This window comes from Pezoporus flaviventris, unplaced genomic scaffold (assembly GCF_033815535.1).
Source record: "Pezoporus flaviventris isolate CSIRO_AGI_PZ_B2104156 unplaced genomic scaffold, CSIRO_AGI_Pfla_v1 ptg000029l, whole genome shotgun sequence".
Classification (NCBI taxonomy): Eukaryota; Metazoa; Chordata; class Aves; order Psittaciformes; family Psittacidae; genus Pezoporus; species Pezoporus flaviventris.
In genome coordinates this window covers 4664025-4691537 of record NW_026892577.1, presented here as the reverse complement: position 1 = coordinate 4691537, position 27513 = coordinate 4664025, and the positions used below count along the sequence as shown (strand labels likewise).

The following is a 27513-nucleotide window of genomic DNA, read 5'->3' as shown; positions in this document are numbered from 1 at the left end:
AAGGGAATATACTAGAATATAGTTTTATCTTTAGCCTTTCTGCTCTAGAACATCTTCTGTCCTCTCAACCCCCAGCTCTTAATCTCTTCTGTGGTTTGTGAGCATTGCTGAACAGATGCTTATGCTAGATAAGGTATAACAAAAGTGGACCAATAACCAGAAACTGTCAGAAATCTGAGGTTCAGCTGTGGTCTTAGGTGATGTACTTTTGTTCCTGAAACAGCCTTACATGACCTTTTGTGCAACTACACTTGCAACTGGTTCAGTTGTAACACTTTGGTTCCAGCAAGACCTTGGTTTGGAAAGAGTCTCATGCTGAAAGAAGACTGTGTTACATGTATTGGAAAGGTTGAAAGTCACACAGAAGTTTAAGGGAAGTAAATTCCCTTTCCTGTGACTTGTTGTTGGTATTAAGCTTGTGTGAATTCGTTATTGGAATTACTTTCTTTAAAAGAGAATTCTCTCTGTATTAATTAACATTCAGTGAGTTTTTGCATCAATGATTGCTGATCAATAAGAATTTCAGAGTCATGAGTTATTTTAGATAGCAGCACAAATGCCAAATTCTAGTCCACAAACTCAGAACTGAACAAAAGCAATACTAAAACTTGCTTGTGTTGTTGTGAGGGGTATATTCTGATTTGGATTCTATAGATTTTGAGTTTCTGAATGAGTAGTTTTTCAGACCATGTTGGTAACACAGAAGCTTTCAAGGAACACTGAATGATTTTTCTCTTGTCCGATAAAAATTCAGGACATTTATTGGAGTTTGTGCAGTTTTTCTGGGATTTAGAAGGAGGATTAGTTTTGTTGGCTTGTCATATCTGGTCACTTATTTTTATCTGTAACGAAACCTACTGAAAAGCAAAATCAAGCATCCAAAGCATTTTAAAATAAGTTATATTTATTCTTAATTAGAAACAAATAAGTTTGTTATAAGTGAATTATTCGTGGTATAGACAGTACTGCTTATGTCAGTGTGTGCCTGTTTGGAATAATGAACTGAAAAGGTACTCAAGAAATCATCTAGGAGAGCCAGGTAAGGTCATGTAGGCACGGAAAGTCAATTTTATTTAAACAGGATTGGTTTCAGTTGTCATCTTTGCTGCAGCAGTAATCTTTTTTCAGTTAAATGCTTTTCTTTCAGATGTCTGTCTCTTCTTTATGCAAACCAGTACAATTCTGAATTTGCTAGGTATTCCGGTTTTGCTTAAGCCAATCAAGTAAAGCAATAGTTAACCTCTTTCTGATGTATCTTTCAAAGGCCTTTCTGTAAAAATTCCATCAGTGCTAAAAATCTCACTCTGCTGTTAGATGACTTGAGTGAGGTGACCACTGCAATTTAGATTTCTGGTTTGATACAATGCAAGACAGATCTGAATGACAGTTGAAGCAGTTAAATCTGACAGGCATACTTGATGGCATGCTTGTAAGTTGGTATATTAAGTAACAAAAGTATCTCTTTTTTAATGATTCTGTTTCGTTCTATAGTTGCTGAGAGTTGGGGAAGCTTCTTGTACAGCATGGCACGTGGAGGCTGTGCTGCAGGTGCTGCTTCTTTGGCACAAGAGCCGTGAAAATCCAGAAGGGCCAGGTCAACCCATCCTTCCTATTCTCCCTAACCACTCATCTGCGTTGAAGCAATTCTCTGCTCTAGTGCATTTTGCCAACTGAATCATCTCTTCTTCTCTAAGTCTTAGGGTCATTGCTTTTTTTCTGACCCTATTTCAGAGTGATTGCTTGCCTTCTCCTTTCTTTTCCACTACTTGTTAACAGCCTAATTTACTGGCTTTAGACTTCAATGTATGGCTTCTTTGATTCCTTGCTGGCTTTCAGGCACTATGCTGTGTATCGGAAGCTCCTCTCTGTGGGCAGGTGTAGTTTCTATTTGTGCTGTCTTGATGAACAGTAGGGTTTTTCTTTTTTGTAATCTTCTGTACTTTGTGTTTGAATTGAGTGAGGAAAGAGCAGCAGCAGCTCTGAACTTTTAGCCCAAGTTAGGTTTCAAGAGGGAAGTGGGTGTAGCCTGTTATCCTAGGAGCAGTCCTAACTTTTGCTCATGAACTTTCTATATCCTGTCACTGATAAGACAGGCTGGCAGTGCGTCCCACATGTTGTACTATATGCCTGTGAGGAGAGCATGAATAGGATTACAAAAGCTCTGTAACCTTGTAGCTATGTATCTTTGCTGTTGTACTCTGTTAATGGGAAAGCAGAACATTCCAAGCAATGTTGTCCTGACCTGTGTTCTCCTTTAGTGGGAGACTGGGTGCAACAGCCCCTGTGAGATATTCCCATATGTCCTCTTTCCCTGTTCCTAGCTCTAAGCTATGCTTTTTGAACAAGTGGCTGATATTGATCAGTGCCTTGGCATGCTAGAGCAGAAAGGTTTTGGAGATTTCAGGAGGACCTTTCATGGTTTTGTTCATTGAATTCAGTGTCCTTATCAAGACAGGATTTGAAGGGACCAAGTTTTCTATTGTAGTTTTTCTGCTTTGCAGAAAGAAATTGTAAAACATAGGGTTTTTTTTTTTTTGTTCAATGCCTGTGGTAAATAAACCCATGGAGTGTTACACTGAAAAACTTGAGTTGCATCTTTCATAATGAAACTTTGTTTACTTTGTTTAAATCCTAAACCCATACATGACTCTGTGAATGGGATAACGTGCAGTCTCAGTTGAGTTTTCTCATTAGAATTACAGGAAGGCACATACATGGGTCAGTTTGCAGGATGCAACTTTTTCCTGGCTCAATCTTTTTTTTTGCTGTAAAGCTTTAAAAATGTATATGCCACCTTTCAGTTTCCCATTGGTCTTCTGTTGCATATTGATAGTTTTACACTATTTTGTCTTTATTACAAAAAAAACGAGAAAAAAAGGTGAGATAAGAAAGAAAATATTGGCAAAATGAAGCCATTATAATTTAAATAGCATGATTTGTGTCTTACTCTGTTCTGTTTCTACAGACATTAAAAACACTACCAATGGCATCTCCCAAAATCCCAATGAAATGCTATGAATGTATGTAACACAACTTAAGACTTATTTCTGAAGGGACTAAGACTTGTGTAGTTGTGAAGTTGTCAGGATATTTCACAACACTAGCTTTGGAGATGCGAAATCGTTGCATAAGCAGGTCTTTGGATAACGTTCAGCGAACAGGAAGTTGTATTTAGCTCAGTAATTGATGGATGTAGCATAGTTCTGTGTGTTCCCCTGACTTCTAACACTTCTTATCACTAGCTGCAAGTTGTTCTTGGTGTTTCATTTCAGCTGAGACTGTGAGCTCAAAGCTAAAACTGCTAACAGGTTTTGTTTGTGATTTAAAACGTCAGTATTTCATTAATTCTGGAGGTTTTGCATTTAAAACCAGAACAAATTACAGGCTAAAGGTACCCTTCCCCTCAGGAAATCCCAACAACCCCCTCCTTCCTGCCACCCCAGCCAAACAGAAAGAACCCAAACCCCTTTACCATTGAAATGTTTGATCTTGAAACTGGCAGCTGCAATAGTTAAGACTCAAATATCATGGTCTTTCCTTTCATATTTCTCTTCATCTCCTTCTAGAGGGACTATTGGAAAGTTGCAAAGGGTCAAACAGAAAACAGGAGTAAAATGACACCTGCCACAAATGAAATGTTCCAAAATGATGCCTTTTTTTTATTACTGATAAGAATCTTTCATGTCTCCAAAATGAATAATGGCATTCATGTCTCTGTGGTATTACAAGGCATTCCTGTTTCTTTACAGCATAAAGAGGGATGTGTTTTGTATTTAAGGCAAACGTGTAATGTCCTGGTAATGGCTACAGCCACAGAACACAGACAGTAAGTGATTATCTGTACAATTATCTAAAAGACACTACTTGAAACCTAGTCAGCAACCAGCCATTAGAATTTATTAATCAGTTCAGTTTGAAAAAGAACTATTATCTCTTCTTATCTGAACATTTTTACTGTTAGAGATTGTGTTCCAGGACTGAGAGCCCCTTGTGAAGCAGAATGTGTGCTGATGGGAGGTGGGAGGGAGAAGTTGCTGTTTTTTTATATATATATATATATACATATAAAAGTAAAATTGAATTAGGATGATGAAGTGTTAAAAACCAAACAAATAATGTAAAATATAAAATGAAACATCTGTTGAGGTAGTCTTAGGGATTCTAAGAGGTACTTGGTGTCTTTGGATTTCTTTTTCTTTGGAGTGTGTGTGTGTGACAAAGTTAGATGCACTTGGATGACTTCAGAATTAATACAGCTAGTGGGAGCTGGTGCTTGCAGCCTTGTGGTAGGAGGTAGTTTCCTGTGAGGAGGAAGCTGTCCTAAACAAACATACAATTTGATGGTTGGGTATTAATCAATCTAAATGACTGAATGGTAGAAGTGGTTACTTCTGTTAACACAGGTGTGTATTAGAAACTTGCCTTGAAAAGACAATGAGAAATTTAGGAGTAGGTGACACACTGGATTTAGAGCATTGGGCTGTTACCTCAGGAAGCTTAAGTTAAACCTCTGAACTAGGTCACAAATGAAAATGAGTTTTATAGTGATGTACAGTGAAAAACTGGCACAGTGCATTACCTTTTTGCCAGCTACCTCAGTCTCTGTTGTGTCTGTACTTTGTGCCCCACATTTTAAGATACTGTAGCATGTTTGATTAATTATAGGAGTCTTATGAAATACATATATATGGCTAAGTATGCAGATATATTCATGCATATGTTTAATGTATGTATGGATACATAAAAACTCATGTAACTTCCCTTCACTCATGTTAATACTGTGATTAAATCAAAACCTGCAGGCAATCCAACATAGAAACTACTTGATTTGAAATCTATTTTAGGCAGCAGAGATAAGGTGGAAGACATTATCAAAATAATGTACATAGTATGTTAGAAAATACACTTAACCATGTTGCTTCTGGAAATGGATAGCTGCCTTGTAGACAATAAAAAATAGAAAAAAGAGTGTACCAACTAAAGAAGCCTAAACTATAACTTTTTTAAACTCTAAGGATAACGTAAGAATAATGTGTTACTTCAGGGAAATCTGAAAATAACGCAATCTATTCATATTCAGAACTTTGACAAATAAAAAGAGTCTGTAGGAAAAAAGTAATAGAACCACTTCAGTCTGGTGAAGTGTGGATTTTTTGGCTTGTTATTTATTTCTTCATTATCTTGGCAACATTTGGCCATAAAAATAACTCTTGGCTGAAATGAACATTGTTAAATGTTAGAGCAATGAGGTATCTCCTTGCTTCCTGGCACGTTCTTTTGTAATTCCTATTAGCTTCTAATAGGAGCTAGCTAGAGGGATATATGAGAGAGCTTTTGAACCTGCTGCTAATATTCTTCTGAATCAAGACTGAATAGTGAGAATTTTGACTCTTTCTAATCTTTCTCTTTTTCTGAGAAAATGAGTAATCATGACAGGAAACTATGAGTTCAAGATGTTCACTCAATGAACTGGGTAGCTGCTCTGCCTGTGACTTGAAGCAGGAATAATTCTTCTACTGCTTTTTAACCTCTTGGATTCCCTATCTAAAGTAGCATTTGCAGCTATAATAAAATGTGGTAGTGATACAGGTATGATGTCTTGCAGTTGTATTGAATGCCGACTTGATGTCCTATCAGACCTATTTATAGATAGGCAGAATTTTGGATGACATCTATGAACGAGCATGGTCATTTCTAATAGAGCAGATGCCTGTCTCGTATGATTGTGTCCAGCCATGATACCAAGATAGGAAATACCGAAGGTGTGTATTATTCCATATAAGAGAGATGAAGCTGTATTTCTTGAAGCTTTTTTTCCAGGTCAGTGGAGGATATTGTGCTATTTGCAGTATCTTTTAAAAGGCACCGATTTCCAAATGGAGACGAAGAGGACAGTGCCACCTGGAAAATATTGGCAAGGTTTGAACTGTTAATTGGTGTAGCAATTCTGTGGAAAGTATGTGGTTCACTGTTGAACTCTGTAGATTGATTCAACTCCACTCAATTTTATAGAAACTTTCCGTAAATATTACATGTAAATCCATCTGTGTAAAACCAGATTGCATAGAAACTTTTTTAGGTGTTGATAAGATCTAAATGACTGGGGTCATACAGTATTTAGTAGTTTGGGTTTCTTAAAATGTGGCATACCAGCCCTTCTCCCTGTGCTCCAAATCGAAAGATTTGCATTTAGAAAGTATTTTCTGAGTTCAGGTTAAACCTTGGGAAGACAGATCAACTGTTCACAGAAAAATGTGTACTTGGGTACCTGTGTTTAAATAATGAAGCTGACATCTTTAAAAAATCTCTGTTCATCTCATACAAAATTAGGTGCTTTTGAAGTTGTATTAAAACAATTCTTTCTTGATGGATGCCTACTATATTTATTAGGGGTGGAAAGTCGCACAATGAGAGCTATAGGTAAGGAGCAGTTTTTCTGAAGGTAATGTAAGTTATTTGTAAAAAATCTGTGTGGTTTTCTCCTTGTTGCATTATGTGAATATTACTATTCAGAAAAGCTAAAAATCCACTGAAGAATAATAACACATTTAGTGACAGATTTCTGAGTGCTGATATGTTTTAACTTGCTGCCTCTCCCTTCAGTCAGCTAAAGCGTTTATCATGTTGGCTGCACTCTGCTGTTCTCCCTCATGCTGTATTAGTGTCTTGGCAGAACAGATCTTATTAGGCTTTGCTGTCTTCTTTTTTATTTCGATTTGAGCCCTTTCAAAAAATTGCTTCTTATTTGGAAGTTCTGTTATTCCAAAATCTGGCTTCATTTACATAGTGATAAAAATAAGTAAATACTTGGTACCAGTAGAGAGAATTGTCTGTTTCTTTGCTTAGATTCAAAGCAATCAGCATTTGGAGTTTTTTTTCTTTTTACATAGTTAGGGCTTTTACTCACATGTTTTAAAGAATGGATCTATCTACTCTGCAGAACAGCCGGAAGATAGAGTCCATCCTGACTTCTTGAAGGCCCCTTCTATGAAGCTATGCTTTCAATAGTGTTATTTGCTCCATTTATGTATCAGGCCATTAAATGAAAATAGTCCAATCATATGTGTGGTGGGAGAGATTACTGTGCCTGTTCTTCATCTCGTCTCTTGGCCTATGTTCATACAAAATTCTGTTATTAATTTGTCAACCCCCCCCTTAAAATAGAGCATTTTGGCATATGCCGTTGTTGGAAACTAACAGAATTTCTCTATGTGCAGGAAATATAGAAAGCTCTTCTCTATGTGTGTGTCAATGTTTTTCCTTGGACTTTAATATTGGGAAAACCTTGTTTGTGCCTCTAATTAGCAGTGCTGATGTCTGTCTGCTGCTTCATTTCAACCAGCACAAACCATGGTACTGGGCTGTAATTGGTGAATGACATCAGAGTGTACAAAATTAATGCAGTTGTCACAATGGGGGCCTACACATGTGCACTTGAGTGCTAATTTTTGTTAGGACTGACTTTATGTTAGTGCTTTGTAAGGTGAATGAATAATGAATGTGAATAATAATTCAGAAACTGTTGACGTAGGTGAGTAATAGAAAAATCGCTGTTAAGGAAAATGTAGGAAAGAACTTTATGATAGAGACGCACAATTGGAATTTCATCTTTTCTTGTGAGGTTCATTGATTTTTAAGTAGGATTTGTCACTCTGCAGTGTGGCCAGCAGTTACCATCTTTTAAGTGAATGCTTATATCGGAAACAAAACCAGATTTTTCTACTGAGAAGGTGATTATAAATGAAACTTCCCTTGCAGCAAGTTCCAGACCATGCAAACTGCATTGATCCCATGTAACACTGCCTGAAAAAAGTTGTACTGATGGAATTGGATACACTTCAGTGGGCAGAATTAACCCCAGTAAGATGAACTAGAGTAATACCATTTAGTTCTTTTTGTGGAGGAAGTTAGCAGTCACAGGGAATTGCAGGTTGTGTACAAACTGGCACTTACAAAGGCAGTTATTCCGCTACTTAAATTCAGGAGAACTGGCTATGTTAAGGACTTCAAATAACACTTCTTCAGTGGTTGCTCTGCTGGTCAGACTTCAGCTGCAGTAATGGGTACTATCTTGAGATGCAGGTGCATTGGAGAAGTTCTAGAGGAGGGAAGTCTACAACATTATGCCCGAGGAATGTTAAACTGCTTAATTCAGAGAAGGAAAGGCTGAAGGTAGATGCTTATGAAAGGTAAGCAGAATGAGGAAGGGAATTACCTGTTTTCTGGGTCCGCTTTGAATAGGACAGGAAGTAATGTGTTTAAGTAAGAAATAGCTAAGTTAGACATATAGAAAAACTTTCTAATAATAAGGATAAGTCAGTACTAAAACAGATGGCCTAAGAATGGTCGTAGACATCTGTCATTGCAGTTATTAAGAACAGATCAGACAAGTAACTGTGAAGAAAGATTTCAGTATGGTTTCTTTGGGACGGGTATTGGGGGGTGTTGTAACTGAATGGCAATTAAAGATTTTTGTGTAAAAAAGTCAAGTACAACCTGACACTGTAAGGAGGTGGAAGAAAATCCTTACATAGCCCATACAGTATTTCCACAAGATTTTAATTTACTATAGAAAAAATATTAGAATTACAGTGTTACTGTATTTTCTACATTGGTTTGACCAATTGTTCTTAAGCCTGTGCCCCTATTTTGTTATTTCCAGTCACTTTATAGATTCTGTTTTAAGTCTCGCAGTCACAGATTGACATAACCTATTCCAAATGACCTGTCATGGTCTGTGCTCTGTGAATTTATATAATATAATGTGGAATGTAAATCAAAATGCATTGCTTAAGTAATATGCGATGTATTTTTGTATTTATTCTTTCAGTAGTTTTGGGGACAATTAACAAAAATGTATTATAGAATAACAGCCTTTTTTCAGAGAAAGTAAATGAGGAAAGAAAACTCCTATTGGAGTTAAACCTTAAATTGATGTTTTGCACCAATCGGAGTTTATACGCCTGCTAACTTTAAAAAACAAAACCATGTGCCACACACTAGTGTTGAGCTTCTTGAAATATAGAATATATTCTTATGGGGAAACAAATGTTGTTTTGTAGCCTTCATTTTACTTCTCTGGGATTTTTTTGGTCATTTTTAAGCCTGGTTTTGTTGAAAGTTAAGTTGGAGTGAGGAACCAAATACTTGAATTAATCAGCAGGGAAACTACAAGAGCAACTGTTACTTTGTCAATGGAAAAAGTAGGGCTGGTTTAAGAGCGTGCCTTTGATTAGTTGGCATGTAAAAAGTTGTCCTTACTGCTTCTAAACATACATTATATTAATGCAAAGCAGCGTGTACCCACTATAGGAGTGTGAGTGGCATATGCAAATATTTTCTTAATGTAATATATTTATGCCTCTTGATTAGTCATTGAAGAAAAATTAGGACTGGAGCATGTCAGTGTGTTCTGGTTTAATATACATTGTGGAAAAAAATTAGCCAACAGCAGGGTTCTACCGTACATGTATAAATGCAGGAAAACCAAATGCAGGTTCATAAGCTTTTTGTCAGGTGTTGATCAATGCTTCATGCCTGGAAAACAAAACTCTGGCTTTGTTTTTTTTCAGAACATACCACTTTTCACATCTTTCTTTGGAGAAAAATATTAAACAACTTTCTTTGGCACTTGAAATTTCAGTATGAGAAATGTCCTCTTGATCTCTTCTGTGCCTCCTTCTGATATCACTGACTCTATTCTATAAAGGAGGTCCACTTTTTTTTTCCTTCTTTCTCAATGTATTCATCTGATCTTATTTGGCATATCTGAAGAAAGCTCTTTCCCTGCTGTTAAGGTGAGTTACAAGATCTCAAGCTAGGAGGGGTGCCTACTTGTACTTATGAAGGATTTGATCTTAAAACTTTGTATCACAATGTCCTTTTTCTTCCAAATATGATAAATTTTCCTACAAAAATGAGATAAAGCAAAATTTTCCAGCAATGGGAAGTATAATCCTTGACTGACACAAAAATACTGATATTGAGATAAATCCACATAGCAAAATATGCTTTGATTCCTACATTCAGATCTGTCTGAAGTAGGAATTGCTGAACCATCAAACACTTAATAAAATTCTTAAATGTGACACAAAGTAATACAGAGAAAAAATGAACCTCTTCATAAATGCTGCTTTTATTTCACAATGAATATTTGTGATGTTATGAATGTGATTTAGTCTTTGTTTCTCCTAGGTACCTGTATTATAAATCAGACCTCTGTCCATCTACTAGCAGATCTTTGCTGATGACGGAAAATACCCAATGGCTTCTCTGGTTTAAATTAGTGCCCCTTCTTAAAATATTTGATGACAATATTCTTTTGCTAGAAGATACAGGAAATTACATGACTGCATTTTTCACAGATACATAAATATTACAGCCAGGAAAGGCCATTTTAATAACCTGCTCTGACGTCTTAATGTATTGCAGGCCCTAGATTTCATGCTTCATTTGGACCAATAATTTCTGACTGAATTAGAACATAACTTTTCTCTTTCCTTGAAATGCATCAGTCTTGATTTAAAGTCTCTGCGGTGATAAATGTAAATGTTGCCACTTTAAATTCTAACTCAATTATATTTGCCATAGTTTTATAACAGAAGTAATATTCCAGGGGACTATAGATATTCCTTTGTGTGTTACAGTTGCTCTGTGTTGACTTGAGGCTTTAGCTCTTGTGTTCCTCGTACGTCTGTCTGCTACATGAAACCACCTATAGTGCCATCTATTCTTCACATAGTCTATTACAGACTGATTAGCTTGGTGACTAATCTGTCAAAAAGGCTTCTGAATGTCTTTAATTCTGTTGTGCAGCATCCTTCTGTCTATAATTTGGTAGATGTATTTTACAGGATGCAGAGAAGGGAAATGTTCTCTTGGTGCACACCTCTAATTCTTTATAGGCTTTGATTATAACCCTGCCAACTAAAAAAATACTGTGGTGTTTATGAAAACTGACATGCAATTTAAAATGACAAAATGACAATATACAGCATCAGCTGCTGTCCTTTGCATTCTGGTTAGGAAGCTGGAGTCTGGGTGTGATAAACCTATGGTGCGTAAGCAGCCGCACAAATTGTTCTGGCTGTCTCCTTATCCTTGAAGCCCTCTCAGCAATGAGCAGGGAATGGGGTGCAGTATGTAGGCTTCATTCTGGCTATTCCACTTCTGTAAGGACTGTGTCGTAATGTTTGCTCCTCTGGTTTTTGGTTATTTGGCAGGATCACTGTTAGTCACAGAGGAGAGCTATGCCCTTGCTAGGAACTTACTTTATATGATAGAGAGTATTGTCCTTGATTTGGTAAACGGTTACGTGAATGTAGTACTGTTGATCCATGTGTTATTTATGGGATTTGGTATTTGATAACGTTTGGAAAGAAAAATGATACAGAAAACTTCTTGGTATGATTCAAGAAATTTACAGTAATACCACCCTGTCTTGCTGTGAATTTATTCTAAATAGGACAGCCCCTTTATCTTACTATTTTCCATAACCATTATTACAAAGCAATGTTGTGCTCTTATTTATTCTTTACTTTTTTTTCATCAAAGTGCACTAGATGCTTCAAAGGGTATCTACTCTTCCAAAGCAATCTATTTATCAGAAAATTATCAGCCTAGGTGACAAGGGAAATTGTTTGCACTTTACTAGTGCCAAAGGGCTGATCTAATAAAAACAACTCTTGTAAGTCACCTCCACTGCATTATACAGCTGCTAAGAAGGCAATGGTCATGACTGCAAATGAGTACTGGTGATATTTCACACTCATTACAGCAAAATAAATGTTCTCTGGCTCGCTGTGTAAGACTTTGTATATAAAGCATATAGCGACCTGACGATTATTTTGATTGGAGTTTTATACGTTACTGCCTTTTCTTAATAAATAAATTACTTCAGTCTAGCACACACTAGCATAGGATCCACTCCTGTAATCAGCTTTACTGAGGTTCTGCTAGGGTCCAAGCATCATTAGCTTGGTATCAAAATCAGTGATGTGTAACTTAGACCTCCCAGATCGATGTTGATACTATGTTCATTATTGTCCCAGCAACATGATTAATATGTAAAGAAGACGGAAATAGCCCTGGAAAGCCTATTTCTCATGTATGTAAACATGAAAATGTACTTTAAGTTGATGTTTCTCAGCAATAAGAAATATTATAAACTTAAACTGTGTTTTCCTGAACTTCAAGCAAAAATACTGTGTTGCCAGGCACTGATTCACATGAGAGCACCAGGCAGGAGCATAATTAGCTTCTTGCTGTGGCTTCTCCAGTGTACAGCAGGGAGGAGTGTGAATTACCAGCCGTGCCTCTCATCAGTCATTGCTTTGCTTTGAGCTACACCAGCATTTGTGTAGAGCTTCCCAGGAACCCTTGCTTTTGGGGAGTGGGGCACTGCAGAGTTCAGACCAGCTCAGTGTGTTGGGTTCCATTTGAAATTTTTCTGTCTGTTGCTTGTGTTACCAGCTGTTCTCTTTTTCTTCTTTTTATGCAGAAAAATATAATACTTTATTGATACTTTTTATGCCTTGACAATGTTTCAATTATTGGAACAGCTCTTGATATTAGAGAGTTTAGTTCCATTTCATTGCAAGGAAAGTGTGTGTAAAGATCTTCAAACAACCAGTGGTTTGCAGCAGAGTGGCTTACAATGTGCCTAAGAAACTGATGCAAATTCTCATATGAGAAGTGAAGGAACTGCTTAAAAATATGATAATTTGCATGAAACATGTCTCAGAATTTTTCATACTCCCTTGGAAAGGAAATAAATATGCATGTTTATAGTTTTATGTTTAGAATTACAGATCTCTGTTAGTAAATATGCAGTTAGTGTTTGATATGAGTTCAAATGTAAATAATTTGCAGTAGATGTAGTACTGAATATTTTTTGTGTATACAGTTTCAAAGAAGGCAGGACAGCAGATACTGAATTCCTCTTCAGCTGGACTCTTGGTGGGAAAACTTAGCTGTGATTTGATCAGCTTGTTCAGTGTGGTCTCTGGGTTTTAGATCTAGTCTATTGAATCAGATCTACAAAGCTGAAAGCAAAGCAGAAAAACCCAATAAGTGATAATTATTGTTAATGATTATCTTTCCACAGTACATTGGAATAAATGAGTTTTTCTGAGTATGTATTTCTATTTGTTGTCATTGTTGTAGCATTTTAAAGAGCAGGATGGTCAATTTTCCCATTGGAGTAAGGCCACCAGCGATGAGTGTTTAAGGCCTGAGCTATAGAACATAGGCATGAAGGATGCACAAAATGGGGTAAATTAGCAAAGTGACAGTGTGCTGGAGATACTAAACTCTTTTAGAAAGCTTTTATGTTAATAGATTATTGAATTTCAGCTGTGATTTTATTGCTCTGTATAGATGAATGTGAAGTAATATAGATGAATGGAAGAAAAAGGTTCTATTTCTGTTAAATGAATTTCTGTAAAGAATCGTAAACCACCTATTATCACTCAGAAAAAAGATAAAGCAGCTAGTTGTGTTTGAAGTGTGAGAACAGTAGTCGTTGAAAGTGCAAATAAAATGTTAAGATTGGAATAGAGAGCAAAATGGAAATCATTATTTGGGTACTATACAAATTCATGTTTCACTTGCATCTTGAATACAGTATGCTGATCTCTGCATCTCAGGGTATAGGAAAACGCCAAAGAAATAGTGAAGGCAGTGAGCAAGGATTTCTCAAGGGATAGTGGAGAAAAAGATGGGAAACAACACAGGTCATTGCATTTTGTGAATTTGGGTACTGTTGTTCATCAGCTTATCTGATACCAGACCTAACTAAGGATGTCAGGTGAAATTGTGGAGAGGTAGGCTCAGGACAAAAACAGTTGAGATGTGTCTTCATATGTGTATGGAAATGATTTCCATGTGTATGGAAATGAGGATGGTCTGGATGCTGCTGTTTGAGTTTGCATGGGCAAACTCCTAGGAGAAGCGTTAACCCAAAACTGATAGAAAGGAACATCCTCTGGCTGAGAAAGTCTCTGAGCTGCAAGTCACTGAAAGTGCTATAATGCTGTGGGGCGTATCTGTAGGGGTAAAGATTCTTTCCTGGGTGTCCTTTACTGTGTGTTTATTGGTTATTCTTTGGTGTGAGGGTGTTGAGACATTAGAATAGTTTGAGACAAAGAAGCTGTGGCTGCCCAATCACCAGCAGTATTCAAGGCCAGGCTGGATGGGGCTTGGAGCAACCTGGTCTAGTGGAAGGTATCTCTGGCCATGGAAGGGGTTGGAACTGGATGAGCTTTGAGGTCCTTTCCAACCCAAACCGTTCTGTGATTCTGTATCCGCTGCAGGGCACTGTCAGACAGGCTGCTGGGCTACCATTGTCATTTTGGTCTGACCTTTCATAACTGTTCATATGCATTTTATTTAGTTTCTGCATAGTGCAGTGTGGTTCTGCTTTCCCATATCTCATCACTAACCAGGAATAAGATAGGGTCAGGCTGGCAGATATGCTTATTTTAATTAATAATTTATGCCTTCATTTCTGTTGATCTAGAAGAGTTTCCCACTGCTGCTATGGTCTCATTTCAGAGTAAGATGTAAAGCAATAGTAAAAGAAACAAGCAAACCAGACCAAAATACTCTTGAAGAAAAAACCCCTTTATGTTGGCTTAGATCCATTCTGTGTGAAGGATAATTTAAATTATACATAGTATTTGCTCGCTACTGAACTAGAAAATTTAGAAGTCTTGTGATTGCCTAGGAGAAGAACGTAAATCAGTGATGTAGAATAACCATAACTCTTGTTTTTATGAGCAAAAATAGTGTGAAAAGAAAAACGAAGAGAGACTTGACTCTTCAATCCCTACCCCCTTCAAATATTTCAGTTTTCTTTCTGTCTAGAAAGAATCTGATGGCATGTTGATGATGTGTCTTCTGTTGTGTTGTCTCTGGTTTATTAAAGCACTGTTTTTTTTTCTTGTAGGTTAACAGAACCTTCTGGATATTTAACAGATGGACCAATAAATTATAAATATAAAACTAAATGTACATGGTTAATTGAAGGATAGTAAGTATTTATTTTCATGGCTTACATTTTCTGACAGTTTGATACTGTGTATTCTAGAGATCCAAAGAACTCAAGTAAAAACTTCATCTGGATAAAATATAAACAGGTTTTTTTTTTTTGTTTTTGCTTGTTTCTGTTTAAATGCTATAAAGTTAAAAAAGGAAAAAAAAAAAGTAGGATTTTCAGGATTGCTCAGTTGGCCAAATTCCATTTCCATTCAAACTGCTGGCAAAAGTTAGGCTGACATTGGCATTTGGCCAGTGCTGCAGGCTCTCAAAACCCTATGATAAATGTGTTGCCTGTTTGAGTACCGTTGCGTGAATTCCAAATGCAGTTACAGAATCCTGTTATTTAACTCATTATCTTACCTATTTGTCTTATTTAAGTCATATCGGTGATAAATCAGGAAAGGCTTCATTCAAGTACAGAATGCTTCCAGGCTAAAGGATAATTTTCCAGTTCCATGTTGCTCAAAAGTTAGTGCTTTTATAAAGTATTTTCTTTTTCCATTCTAGTTTTCCTCCTGTACTTAGTTTTAAAATTATATTGTGCCCTCAGTTTATACAGTTGAGATGTTTGATGTCTGTTGCCTATTTTTCAGTTTATACAACACAAACACACAGACACGCACAAAGGAATAATGAGACACATACACTGGTGTAACTAAACCATTAAAAGCATAGTTTTGTTAAAGTTTAGTGGAACCTTTTTTCCCCCCAAACCATGGTGTGAGGATTTCACTGAAGAATTTAGCAAGGTCTGAATTCTACATGTTCTAGAAGAGGATAGCTGCCTTTTGTATTTCCATACTGTCATAATCTCAACTACCTTAGATGTCTGCTCTGTCTCTGCAGTCCAGTAATGACCTATCTGATATAGTTTTCTTCTGCTTATATGCAGATAGTAATTTAAACACGACAGTAATGATATTGCGGGTAGTTTGCAAAATCATTTAAGTAGAAACTTCAGTATGTAGGTGACCAGGCTACAGCTGAATATCTTTTTGACATAGCCAGACTTCTGTCTCAGGAGTATTTACACTGTACTAGGCTGAAGTGAAAACATGCCTCAGGACTGTATGCAAGCTCTGCTTTGAAGTTGGTCTTCATTCTGTGCCTCCACTTTGCAGGAGGTAGAGTGGGTGCTGATGGAAGCAATGTGCTTCACAGTATGTGTAAGGGTAATGCAAGCCAGTAATATAGTGCATAATGTCAGCACACAAAGAAGCTACATATATATAAGATAATCTCTCTTAAAATGGAACAAGAGTGCTCCCCAGATGATCTCTCTCACACACAAGAAAGTGTTTTACAAACTGTACTTGAGTCTGTCAGTAGGGGGTAAAAAAATAATTAAAATGAAATAAAAGGTAATAATTGTTATGTTAGATGGAATATATTTATGAGTCTGCTAATTTTGTCATATGAGAGAATGCCTCTTTCAGAATTCTTACAGACCTCATCTGGATTTCTGCCAAAACCTGGTGAAATATGATTCCCAGGTGGCAGGGGGACAAGCAGGCAGTGAGAAAGAAATACCTTGCTCTAATATTGCTTGCTATTTTAAATGTGTGTTGAATTTTATCTTCAATAACTAATATAATACTGCAGTGAGGATGTGTATGTGTTTTAAGTATCATAGTCCTGACACTTTAAAGCTAGTATATTAAAATGGGATATTGTAGTTGTTCTGAATACTGACAACATCTGATAAACTTTAGTATCTTAAGTTTAGGGCTTATTACACTTGGGACTGAAGTTATTATTTATATTAATTATTTCTGTTAAGTCCTTTAAGATAAAGTGAAATTCTTGCTGTCTTTGAAATGTTTAGTTCTCAAAACGTTTTCATAGAGTTATGCTGCATGATTCATTTTGCTGTAAGTTTTTTATCCTGTGTGTTCAAGACTTCTGCAAATAATGTTTTACATCAATGTTGTGTGTTTTTTTTTCCCTTCCTTTTACAGCCCAAATGCAATACTAAGATTAAGATTTAATCACTTTGCCACAGAATGTAGTTGGGACCATATGTATGTATATGATGGAGATTCAATATATGCACCTTTAATAGCTGTATTTAGGTGAGTGTGTTTGTTAGTCTTTTATTCCAGATAGTCATGTATGGACATTCTTAGTTTGCAGAGAAAAAAGCCTATCATTAAAAGCTGTCAATTTGTTAAATAGCTTGCTTTCTTTTCTTAATGTTGTGGAAGCATTTGTGTAAAGGTATATTATAATAAATTGCAAAGCACTGCTCTTTTTGGTTAGGTCATCATAGCATAAATCCATTATTTGGCTTGTACTTAATGCTGGCGATGCATGGAGTGTTAATGGTTTTGGACAGGCAGTCAGAAATAACTGGACTATGGCATGGGACAGGGAGTTGGAAATAATCTTAAGGTCCTTTCCAGCCCTGACCATTCTGTGATTCTGTTATGTGGAAATAGAACTCGTGCTGAAAGACAGTGAGTGTTAAGCATCTGTCTGAAGGATATAAATATTTCCAAAGTTAAAATAAGTTTTTAAAATCAAATTGACGGTGCATGCACTGTCAGATGTGAAATTTCGCATTACTGCGTGAAGGAGGAGTTTGTTTGGATTTTAGATTTTATACACATTTTGTACGATTTTTTTTTTTAAATAAGTTTGTCAGTATGGCATGGAGGCGGGGCATGGCAGGGGGGTTGGAACTGGATGATCTTAAGGTCCTTTCCAACCCTAACAATTCTATGATTCTATGAATATGATAGTAGAATAGGTGACTCCTCTTCCTCCCCTACCAGCTGAAGGCTGATTAAAAACATGTTTCTCATTTTTTCTTCCAGTGGTCTAATAGTTCCTGAAGTGCGTGGAAATGAAACTGTTCCTGAAGTAGTTACTACATCTGGCTATGCATTGCTACACTTCTTCAGTGATGCTGCTTATAACTTAACTGGATTTAACATTTTTTACTCGTAAGTTTTTTTTTTTTTTTTAATAAATCATTACTTTGGTATTTAGCCTGTCATTTCTTTCAGGAGAATGCTATGATCAGGTGACTGGAGCATCTCTCATATGAAGACAGGCTGAGAAAGTTGGGGCTGTTCAGCCTGGAGAAGAGAAGGCTGCGTGGAGACCTCAGAGCAGCCTTCCAGTATCTGAAGGGGGCCTATAGGGATGCTGGGGAGGGACTCTTCATTAGGGACTGTAGTGATAGGACAAGGGGTAACGGGTTAAAACTTAAACAGGGGAAGTTTAGGCTGGATATCAGGAATAAATTCTTTCCTGTAAGGGTGGTGAGGCACTGGAATGGGTTCCCCAGGGAAGTTGTGAATGCTTCATCCTTGGCAGTGTTCAAGGCCAGGTTGGACAGAGCTTTGGGTGAGATGGTTTAGTGTGAGGTGTCCCTCCCCGTGGCAGGGGGGGTTGGAACTGGATGATCTTAAGGTCCTTTCCAACCCTAACGATTCTGTGATTCTATGATTCTGTGAGAATGACCAACCCATCAAAGGTGTTTATTGATATATTAATTGCGTAAGAGCTATATTTGCTGGCTTTAGAAATAACAGAGCTAGGGTTGCAATAAGTTGTAATTACAGTACCAGTTATAAAGAAAAGAAAATGAGATAAAATATATTGTTCTGAGTAAAGCCACGTGGCCATTCCAAGACTGTTTTTCCTATGCCATATGGAACTAGAATGTATCCCTTCCAGTATTTACCCGACACATGTAGTTGTTGTATGGAATAGAAAGGAGATTATATGTGCTGTCATGTCAAGTTTGCTTCTCTTGAGCTAGAATCATCTGTTCCTTGATTTTGTTTGCTGGATGTACTTCTGTGGCTTTTGAAACCTTCACTGAGGTCCTACTTTTATTTTTGTGCCAGCCACAATGGTTTTATTCCATTTCTTCTCTAATTCTTGGGTGCTTTCCCCTCCTATTGTTCATCTTAGTCTGAATTCTGCCTTCATGGTTCTTACACTGCCTGTCTTCTAGTTACTATGATGGTAAAGACATGAAGTCATGCTTGTTTTCCTCCTGTCTGCTTTACTGTGTCAGCATCTCTAAAGATGCATCCAGTGGACCTTAGCCTTTTCCTTCTTATATGCACCAGCTGTTGATTGCAATTTCCGTCTCATTTGGGGCATGCTTGTGATAAATAATGCAATGTCTCTTTATACTGGATGCTTTACTTCAAGAAGGGATTACTGGGCCCTGTTGGACCTGTTTCTTCACATGATATTTTTTCCTATGGTTGAAGATACTCTTGTTCCTTTTTTTCAATTCCTTCACATTCTGAAATGCCAGTTTTTAGGATGTAGTGGCCAGCACCGCACTTCAAATGTGGAAATATATGTAATATTTTTGTCATATTCTTTATTAGTTTAAAATTCCTCTTCGTGCTTTTTACCATAGCTTTACTCTTGGCAGAAGTCTTTGTTAAATTGTCTATGGAGAGATTGTTTCTGTAACTTGCAGTCGTTTGCCTCCCTTGTACCAGTTAATAAATAGCTCTCAGAGTTTGGGAAACCTCACTTTACATGTATTGCATTGGAAATAGCAGTCCAGAAGACAGGGTATTTTTGTCAATTGACGTCAGTAAAATGCAGTCACCTGGCAGACTTCTCTACTGTAATTAGATACATTTTTCAGTGATCCCTGAAGCTTTTATTGCACTTCTTTGTGTTTGTCTTGGGAGCAAATGGCAATATGACATGGCATTCTTAAGAAACGACTAGATGTGCTGTGCATTCTTTCATGATTTGATGAAGTGGTGAATGCTACATATTATTACCTAATATTTTTGAAGGTTTAAGCTAAATAAAAAACCTGCCAGTTTTTAATTCCATGAAACACATAAGTCAGGAAATTTTATGTACTTGGTTCCTCTGTTTCTTCTATTGCAATGGGTACTTTTAAAATACGTGCCTTTTTTTTTCCTGTTTTTTAATGAGCCATCAGTAGCTCTTTATAATAAAGCTTTATGGTACATAAACATAGAAGTACCTGCAATTGCGTTTTATGCCTGCATTAACTTTTTTCTGTTTCCGATCTGTTGCACTTTGCTTCTGTTTCCCTCTTTCTTTCTTGGTTTGGTAACCACAAAGCAGTTTCTGACTTTTATCTTGGTGGGCCGCTTATATCCCTTCATTTTGGGGAAGACAGAAGCACAACTTCTGTGTCTGAAATGCCAAGCCAGTTGCAAACAATAGTTGCTCTGGAATTCCCTGGTAAATTTTGTATTCCTTGAAGTCAGGCAACCTGCTTTTAACTCTGCTCATCCAGTTTTTATTTGTGTTTGAATGCTTAATGAGCCTGTTGGAGTGGGAATGTGTCTACTTTTAAATTGATGTATCTGTTATTGGGAAGACTCAACTGTTCACTTTCCTGCAGAACTCTCTCCCTATAGAGTCAGGAGGAGAGGTTCCTCAGAGCTGTGGTATACAGAAGTTAGTGTCATCGATGGTTTTAATGCCACGTGTTAATAGGCAAAGCCCCAGAATGTTTGTAGTTCAGATATGAAATATTCTTGTTTGGTAATATAGCAGAATCTGCCCTCTGAGGTGTGAGTCTTCAGAAAATGAAAGCATGTCTCCTGACCCTCCAACCACAACTACATTTGGCTGAAGTCCAGCCTTGAACAATTCCCCACTATTTCAGTTTCTTTCTTCAGTAAGAGCAAGGAATGCTATGAACAGGATCCAACTCTTGCATCTACAGGGAGGAGTCTGTGTTACCAGCAGGCGTTTGTACTAACAGTTTATTCTGTGTTTCAACCCAGCCCTTTGTGAGTCATCAGAAAGGTTTCAAATCTTTTTTGGACTCCATCAGGCGCATACTGCCTGAGATTCTGATCATGGAAACTATTGGACCTGCATACTTCAGTGTCTTTCAGTCCTTCCTCATCTCCAAGGAATTGCCTGCATTTCTGGAACCAGCTTCCATAGCTTTGCAATCCAGTTGCCTGTGATCTCAGTGTTTTGTAGGGTGGATGTTCTTAGAAATAATAAGCATTTAAAGGGACTGACTAGAAAGCTGATACTGGAACACAGGAAAAAATAGGTGGTGATCTGTCCTTCTGCTTAATGTCAATACTCCTTGTTAAAGTACAAAGTGTTTGTGATCTTGACTGCATCACAGACTGCATGTGTAAGCCTGGATGAATACCTTTTCAGCTCATGTGCCTGTAAAATCATCATTAAACTTGTATTTTATCAGTACACAGAAATTTTTCAGGAAGAAAATACTTTGTCTAACAAGTACAGTTGGAATACTGTCAGATCAAACCACTGTAATGAACTCTTGGCTTTTCATTTCCCTTATTTTATGTATTGTTTGTTTTCAGAATTAATTCATGTCCTAATAACTGCTCAGAACATGGGAAGTGCACAACCAGTGTGTCTGTTCCAAGCCGGGTATACTGTGAGTGTGACAAGTATTGGAAAGGAGAAGCCTGTGATATTCCATATTGTAAAGCCAACTGTGGCAGTCCAGATCATGGCTACTGTGATTTGACAGGCGAGAAGCTGTGTGTTTGCAATGATAGCTGGCAAGGTAAGGTTTTGTTATTTGGATTTGGAATATTTACAAAAGGACTGCTTTTAATGCATCCTATCTATAATGCCTATCTATATTAGCATCTTTAAAGAATAAACATAAAGGAACAAATAATGTCTGGAGGAAATTTTCACACTTTAATGCCATAAAAGGCTCATAGCTTTGATGTTTTCTGTCTGAAGATAATGTGGAAATATCTGACCTAAAGTTCCTTGTGGTGGGCATTCTTCTTTTTGCCTCATTAATTTGAAATATTAATAGCAGTAATTACTCAAGAGTTGTGGGCACTTCTGAAGGCCAAGTTCCTCCATAGCCTAATTTCTTATTCTATTAATTTCTTTAATGCCTAGATAGATTTGATTTTCTTCCCTCCCCTTCCTGAATTTCGCATCATCACGTCATATTTTTAGTGTTTCCTGAAGTAAGTATGCGCTGCCTTCATTGTGCATATTGTAAAGCCTCTCAATGAAAAATGAAGGTAAGCTGTTTTGTTGAGATGGTGCAAGAAAGTCTGTGTGGATGCATACTGTAGAGTAGTAACAGGTGTACTGTAAGCATGTGCTGTATTTTTACTCTCAGGACCATAAATAATTTTCTTACTAAAGAGCGATTATTTCAGATCCTAAATGTGTAATTCACTTTCAGTAACTATGCTACGTGTTTGTCAATTTTTTCTTTTTATCCTTTACCAATCCTATTGGAAGTCTCGATTGGATTAGTTTGCTGTGGATTGAATTTGGCATTATTCTCTTGCAAGAAATGTATAAGTACCTCCAGATTACTTAGCTGATGTGCCCTCTTCACATTACTTCCTGCCTCTGCTTTGGTTTAATTGCTGTTTCTTTTTGCATGTCAAAGGAAATGACTTTTTTACTCCTATTAGCTGTCACACCTATTAGACCAACGACACCATGAGATTTAATACATTCCTCTTCTTCATTAACTCCGCAGAAAGGAGCTGGGTTAGCAATATGGTCATTGAATGGAAACAGTGCAGACTTGTTGCTGAGTCCTTTAGACCCTTCCATGGTTGTAGCACACAAAAAGAGATCCTGAAAGCTTAATCACTGTAAGGAAGCTGTGAATAGAACTTGAAGCAAGAATATCACCCTTTTATTTGTGCACTGGGGCCTTGCAGTTTCAGATCCCTGTGTATAAAATCACAAATCTTTGGAAATGCTGTCTTGGCTGAACCTTCAGTTAACATTTGAAGCTTTGAGCACAAAATGAAATTAAAAGTCTAACTTTCACTGTTAGTGCCTTCCTTTCATCTACCATTTCTGTGCATAATAGCTTCCTGTTCTTTTCTGCAGTGAGTAGGATTAGAGCTTTTTTTTTGCTCAGATTTTTCACTGAACCTACATAGATTTTGATTAATTTTTTAACTTTGTGTTAGCTGAGCTGGCTTGGATATGTAAATGTTTTTTCTTGTTAAATACTAAACAGTACTAAACTTTCCTGAACCTCTCTTGCTTCTCTGTTCTAGTCATCTATTTATCTATTTGCATCTATAGACTTTAATGTTCCTAAGCTGACAGTATCTTCTATGTAGGTTATTTGCAATGCTGGAACCAGAAATGGTTTTACTTATCTTACTGCTCTTGATGTCTGCTAAGTTTTTTGTGTGTTTGGGGATTCAAACCAAGTGGCTAAAGTAGGGTCTGGATTTCTCTATTTTTGAGGAGAATTCTAGGGTTTGGGTTTTTCTAGGTATATTTAATCCCTGTATTAAACAAAAATAAAATCGTTGAACTGCATTGAGATGTACAGTAAATAAAATCCATGGTTCAGAACATAAACGTATTTCTTTTTTCAGCACGCGGTTTTTCTTTCCTTTACAATGGTGACATCTTGTGGATGTTGGGGATGGAGCATCTTTGAAAACAAAATTTCCGTTGTAAAAGTATTCTGATAAAAGAGAACACTGTTCTTTGGGAAAGAATAATTTTTTTTGAGTAAAAATTAGGATCACCTCATTGTTGGATACATTTTGTGGAAGAAGGATCTTGTAGATACTTGCAGTTAACTTTTAGTTGTACAAATACACAATAAAGCCGTAATAGAAACTTCTAGACATGGAAATAAAGTAATGTAAGAATTTTATTTTTTAACAAAAAGTATATTTGAAAAAGTATACTTGTTATATGTACTTTTTGTTAAGAGTATTTTAATAATGCTAATAATGTTCAATAATGTTAAACATTTCTGAAATATTTGGTCTCAGAAGTACATACAGAAAAAAAACAGATGAATATTCAGGTAACATAATGAAGGCTGAAGCTTATCTTGAGGAGTGATTCCCTTTGAGTACTAGATCATATTTCACTGTCCCATTACTGCTTAAGCTTTCTGGATATTCTAAAGCAGAATGTGTTGATGCTGCTGGTACAGGCTGTGGGTGTAACTCAGGAAAAAAACCCAAAGCACGTTACCTATTTGCTCCCTTTTTCTTTGTTAGGCACCGATAACAAAGAAATGTGGATTTGGCTGAGACAAAAGTGGTGGTTCTTGCACTATATGACTTGTTAAAGAAGTTGAAAAGGATAGTTTATAGAAAGATGTTACCTTTTGCTGAACATGTGTTTACAGCCAGCAAATTCCGTCCCTGCCTATGGCAGGCGGTGTTAGGACTAGATGATGTTTAAGGTCCTTTCCAACCCAAACCATTCTATGATTCTGTCAAATTTCTCTTTGAAATCAGGATTGCTGTGTCTCTTTATTGTCTCAGGCTGTAAGTGAGCAGAGGAGCTTTCCAAACCATGAATTTCTGTAATGGTTAAAAAATTCAGGATGACTATGAGGGTTGTAAACACTTCCACATTTTTAAGAGGGTTAAGTGGCCATAATGAAAATATCACTAAATACTATGAATATGTTTCATACTTTTTAAGATTAATACTACAGGTCATCTTGATATAGATATTCTTTGATTTCTTTTAAGGAGCTTGATTCAATACACTGCACAGGAAATAACTATCCTGCCACATATTAAATAGGTTAAAACTATTTTACAAAGGGTACCTTCAAAGTAAATCTGGTTCTCCTCGTGTGCTGTTTTTTGTATGGCATCGTGAGGTAGTTTGAAAACAGGAACTGCATTCCTTTTAGATGAAACTACACCGGATGAGCTCCAAGGTTGCCCATAATGCATACCAGCTACAAACAGGCATTCAGTCCTAGCTCAAAGTTATAACATCAATAAAATGCTGGAATGCATATGGTTAGTTTTTTCTCCCTGCAGATCTGCTCCTACCAGATAGATGGAGCAGAAGACCAGATTCTGAAATTGAACTAAGTAACTTTGAAATAAGTCTATTAGAAATTGAGGCAGCTTGAATTTTATAACATCTCTCTAAGGAAAAATGAGCCTTTATGTAAGGAGAAAAATAAACAATGGAAGTATAAAAGGGATGTTAGGACTACTGCTGTATTTTGCCTGGCTCATTGCATGGTGTTTATTCTAACAGCATTTTGAATATGGCCAGTAGTGCTATGTCAGTGTGTCTATACTTGACTTAGGTTATCCTGAAAAGGCAAACCTTTTTCCTCAATGCTTGGATTTAGCAAAGCTGTGCTTGTGTGGTGGTGGTTTATTGAAACGAGTGAAGGAGGATTGACACATGAACTGAGGCAGCAGCAGTTGAAATGGAGAACTGGAAAGAGCTTGTGCTAAATGCTGTGATGTCTGAAATCTGGGATTTGGGGCTTCTGTACCTGGGTGTTCTTGAACAGAAAGCACACAAGTACATATTTTCAGAGAAGAGGATGTATGATACAACACTTGCTTTGGACAAACCTGGTTTTGGAAGGGAAAAAAAAATAGAAGCAGGTGTCTTCACTCTTCTGCCCTGTGGTAATGCTGTCTTTGTCTAGATCTTACTTTTCAGGTTTTCTTCTGGCAGACTATCAATTCAGTCAGAAGAAACTGCAGTTTTACAGTCTGGGAGGTGTCTTGTGCATTATATGTCAATTAATACGATACGTGTACGTAAAAGCACAAGCCCAAGGAATCCTTTCCTTTCCCAGTTTTAAGTTAAAATCCATTTTATGTGCTCCTATTTGTAAATATCATTATGAGTATCATAGAAAGGAGAGTTGTCGAAGGAGGTTTTGCGTTTACAGAAGGAATCCTAGGAAGGAATTGGCTTAACATGGATGGTTTTACGTTCAGATTGAATGTAATAATTTGTCAAGCATCTTTGGAGGGCTTTGTGCAATTTATAAACAAAATATAGCACCATTAAAAATCTGTCTAAAATTCAAAGAAAATTAAATATCCTTATTGCAAAAGAAAGAATATCACAGTTAAATTAAGAGCCAGCTTCAATTTTAAATACCTTTGTGGTCTCATCTGATGATTATTGAAAGCAAGCTTAATAGAATTTATTGGATTCATTTCAATAAATGGTTGGCTGTATTGAAGTGGTTCATAATGGTCTGGATGTGCAATTAGGCTGAGATTTAGGGAGTCCCCTGCAATTTGTAAGCATTAGTGAAAACCTTAATGAATTTAAAATAAATATTTATTTAAAATGGATGCATGTAAATATAGCAGTTTAGAGCATGCAAGCACTTGATTAAACTAATGAACAAATGAAATACTATGTCCTGAATGTGGGAAGCTGATAGATAGTACTGATCTCCCTGACAAGGGAAGATGCTAAGTTTAGTTTATTACATGTAGCACCTTTATTTCAGAATAGGAAGAAAGTGATTCAGGCAGCCCAAAACTTCATGGCTTTCTTTCAGCAGTGTGTAAATTTCTAGACCATAACTTGAGGAAAGAAATAATGAAGCACATTGTTGTGATTGAATAGTGAAACAGTTGAAATGTGGATTTGTCAATGTAGTTCATGCTAAAATAATTTGTAGGAGAAATTACAAGAAAATCCAATATATTCATCTGAAACCAGCATTTGGTAATAGGAAATCATTGAAACTGAAGAAATTAGGAATACAGAAGGGACCAGTAAGAGGGACATAGCTTCTTAATTGTGAAATAAGAGTGGGTTTGCTGCACATCTAACTTGCAATGCAAAGGTATCAGTGCTATTTAAAGACTGAACTTGGGACTGATCTCGTTACATAATTTCTATAATCTACTCATAAAACTGCTAATGAAATCTGGTAATACAAAGATGGGAGTTACTTTAAATACAAAGGAGGAACAGAGTATCCTTCAAGACAGAGTTAATGCATGGGATGTAATTACTTCATTGTAAACTAAATTCATACATTTAGGGATCAAGAGTATTAAGAATTTGTTTTATAATCTTGGATTGAAGTGTAGAAGGTGGCTAGGAAAGCTTCCAGTAAAGACTGTCATGGGATCAGGCCTTATTCTTCTTTACCAATGTACCTGATCCTGAGTTTGAGACCTGAAGACAAACAGTTAAAGGGCAGTGTTGAATACAGGCAGAAATGGCAGGCAGTGCAGCCCTTTTGGCTTGCCTACTGAGACTGACCCTGCAGATACTCTTCCTGGCTGAGGAAGGAAAGGGGACTGAATAATAGCAACCAGATGGCATGTCAAGAACCATATCAGCTTGTGAGCATTAGGATTTCTGCTTAATTCATGGAGAAAGCTGAGACCTGGCACAGCCTTCTGTAATGCTGGAGACCTATCTGGGATTTCTTTGGCTACTGTTAAGTCTATTTTGGAGCAAGACTATTTGTAGGAGGTGGGAAATAATTACATCCTCTATGGATGTTGTGCAGTGGCAGTGTAGGGATGCATGAATACACCTAGTACTAGAGCCATTCTTGAACAGCATTTATCTTTGCATTTACATAGCAGCCATTTATTTTTATGTAGTTAATATCTCACCAGTTTCCTGTAAGATAAGGAATTCCAATGGAATTTTTATTGCAAATATATTCAGATATATTCTCTTAGAAATATTTTTCATAATCTCAAATTCAGTGTTATATGAAGATTTTATTGG

The 27513-nt window shown here is 36.8% G+C and overlaps 1 protein-coding gene across 1 annotated transcript in view; it reads left to right on the top strand.

The window, feature by feature from the left end:
- The window catches only part of ATRNL1 (attractin like 1), a 507305-nt gene that overhangs the window by 26755 nt on the left and 453037 nt on the right, over positions 1-27513 (top strand). Inside the window, exons 2-5 of the mRNA XM_061458665.1 lie at positions 14948-15031; positions 16998-17111; positions 17856-17984; positions 21357-21565. Of these exons, the coding sequence (XP_061314649.1) occupies positions 14948-15031; positions 16998-17111; positions 17856-17984; positions 21357-21565 (536 nt within the window). The remainder of the gene's footprint in view (positions 1-14947; positions 15032-16997; positions 17112-17855; positions 17985-21356; positions 21566-27513) is intronic.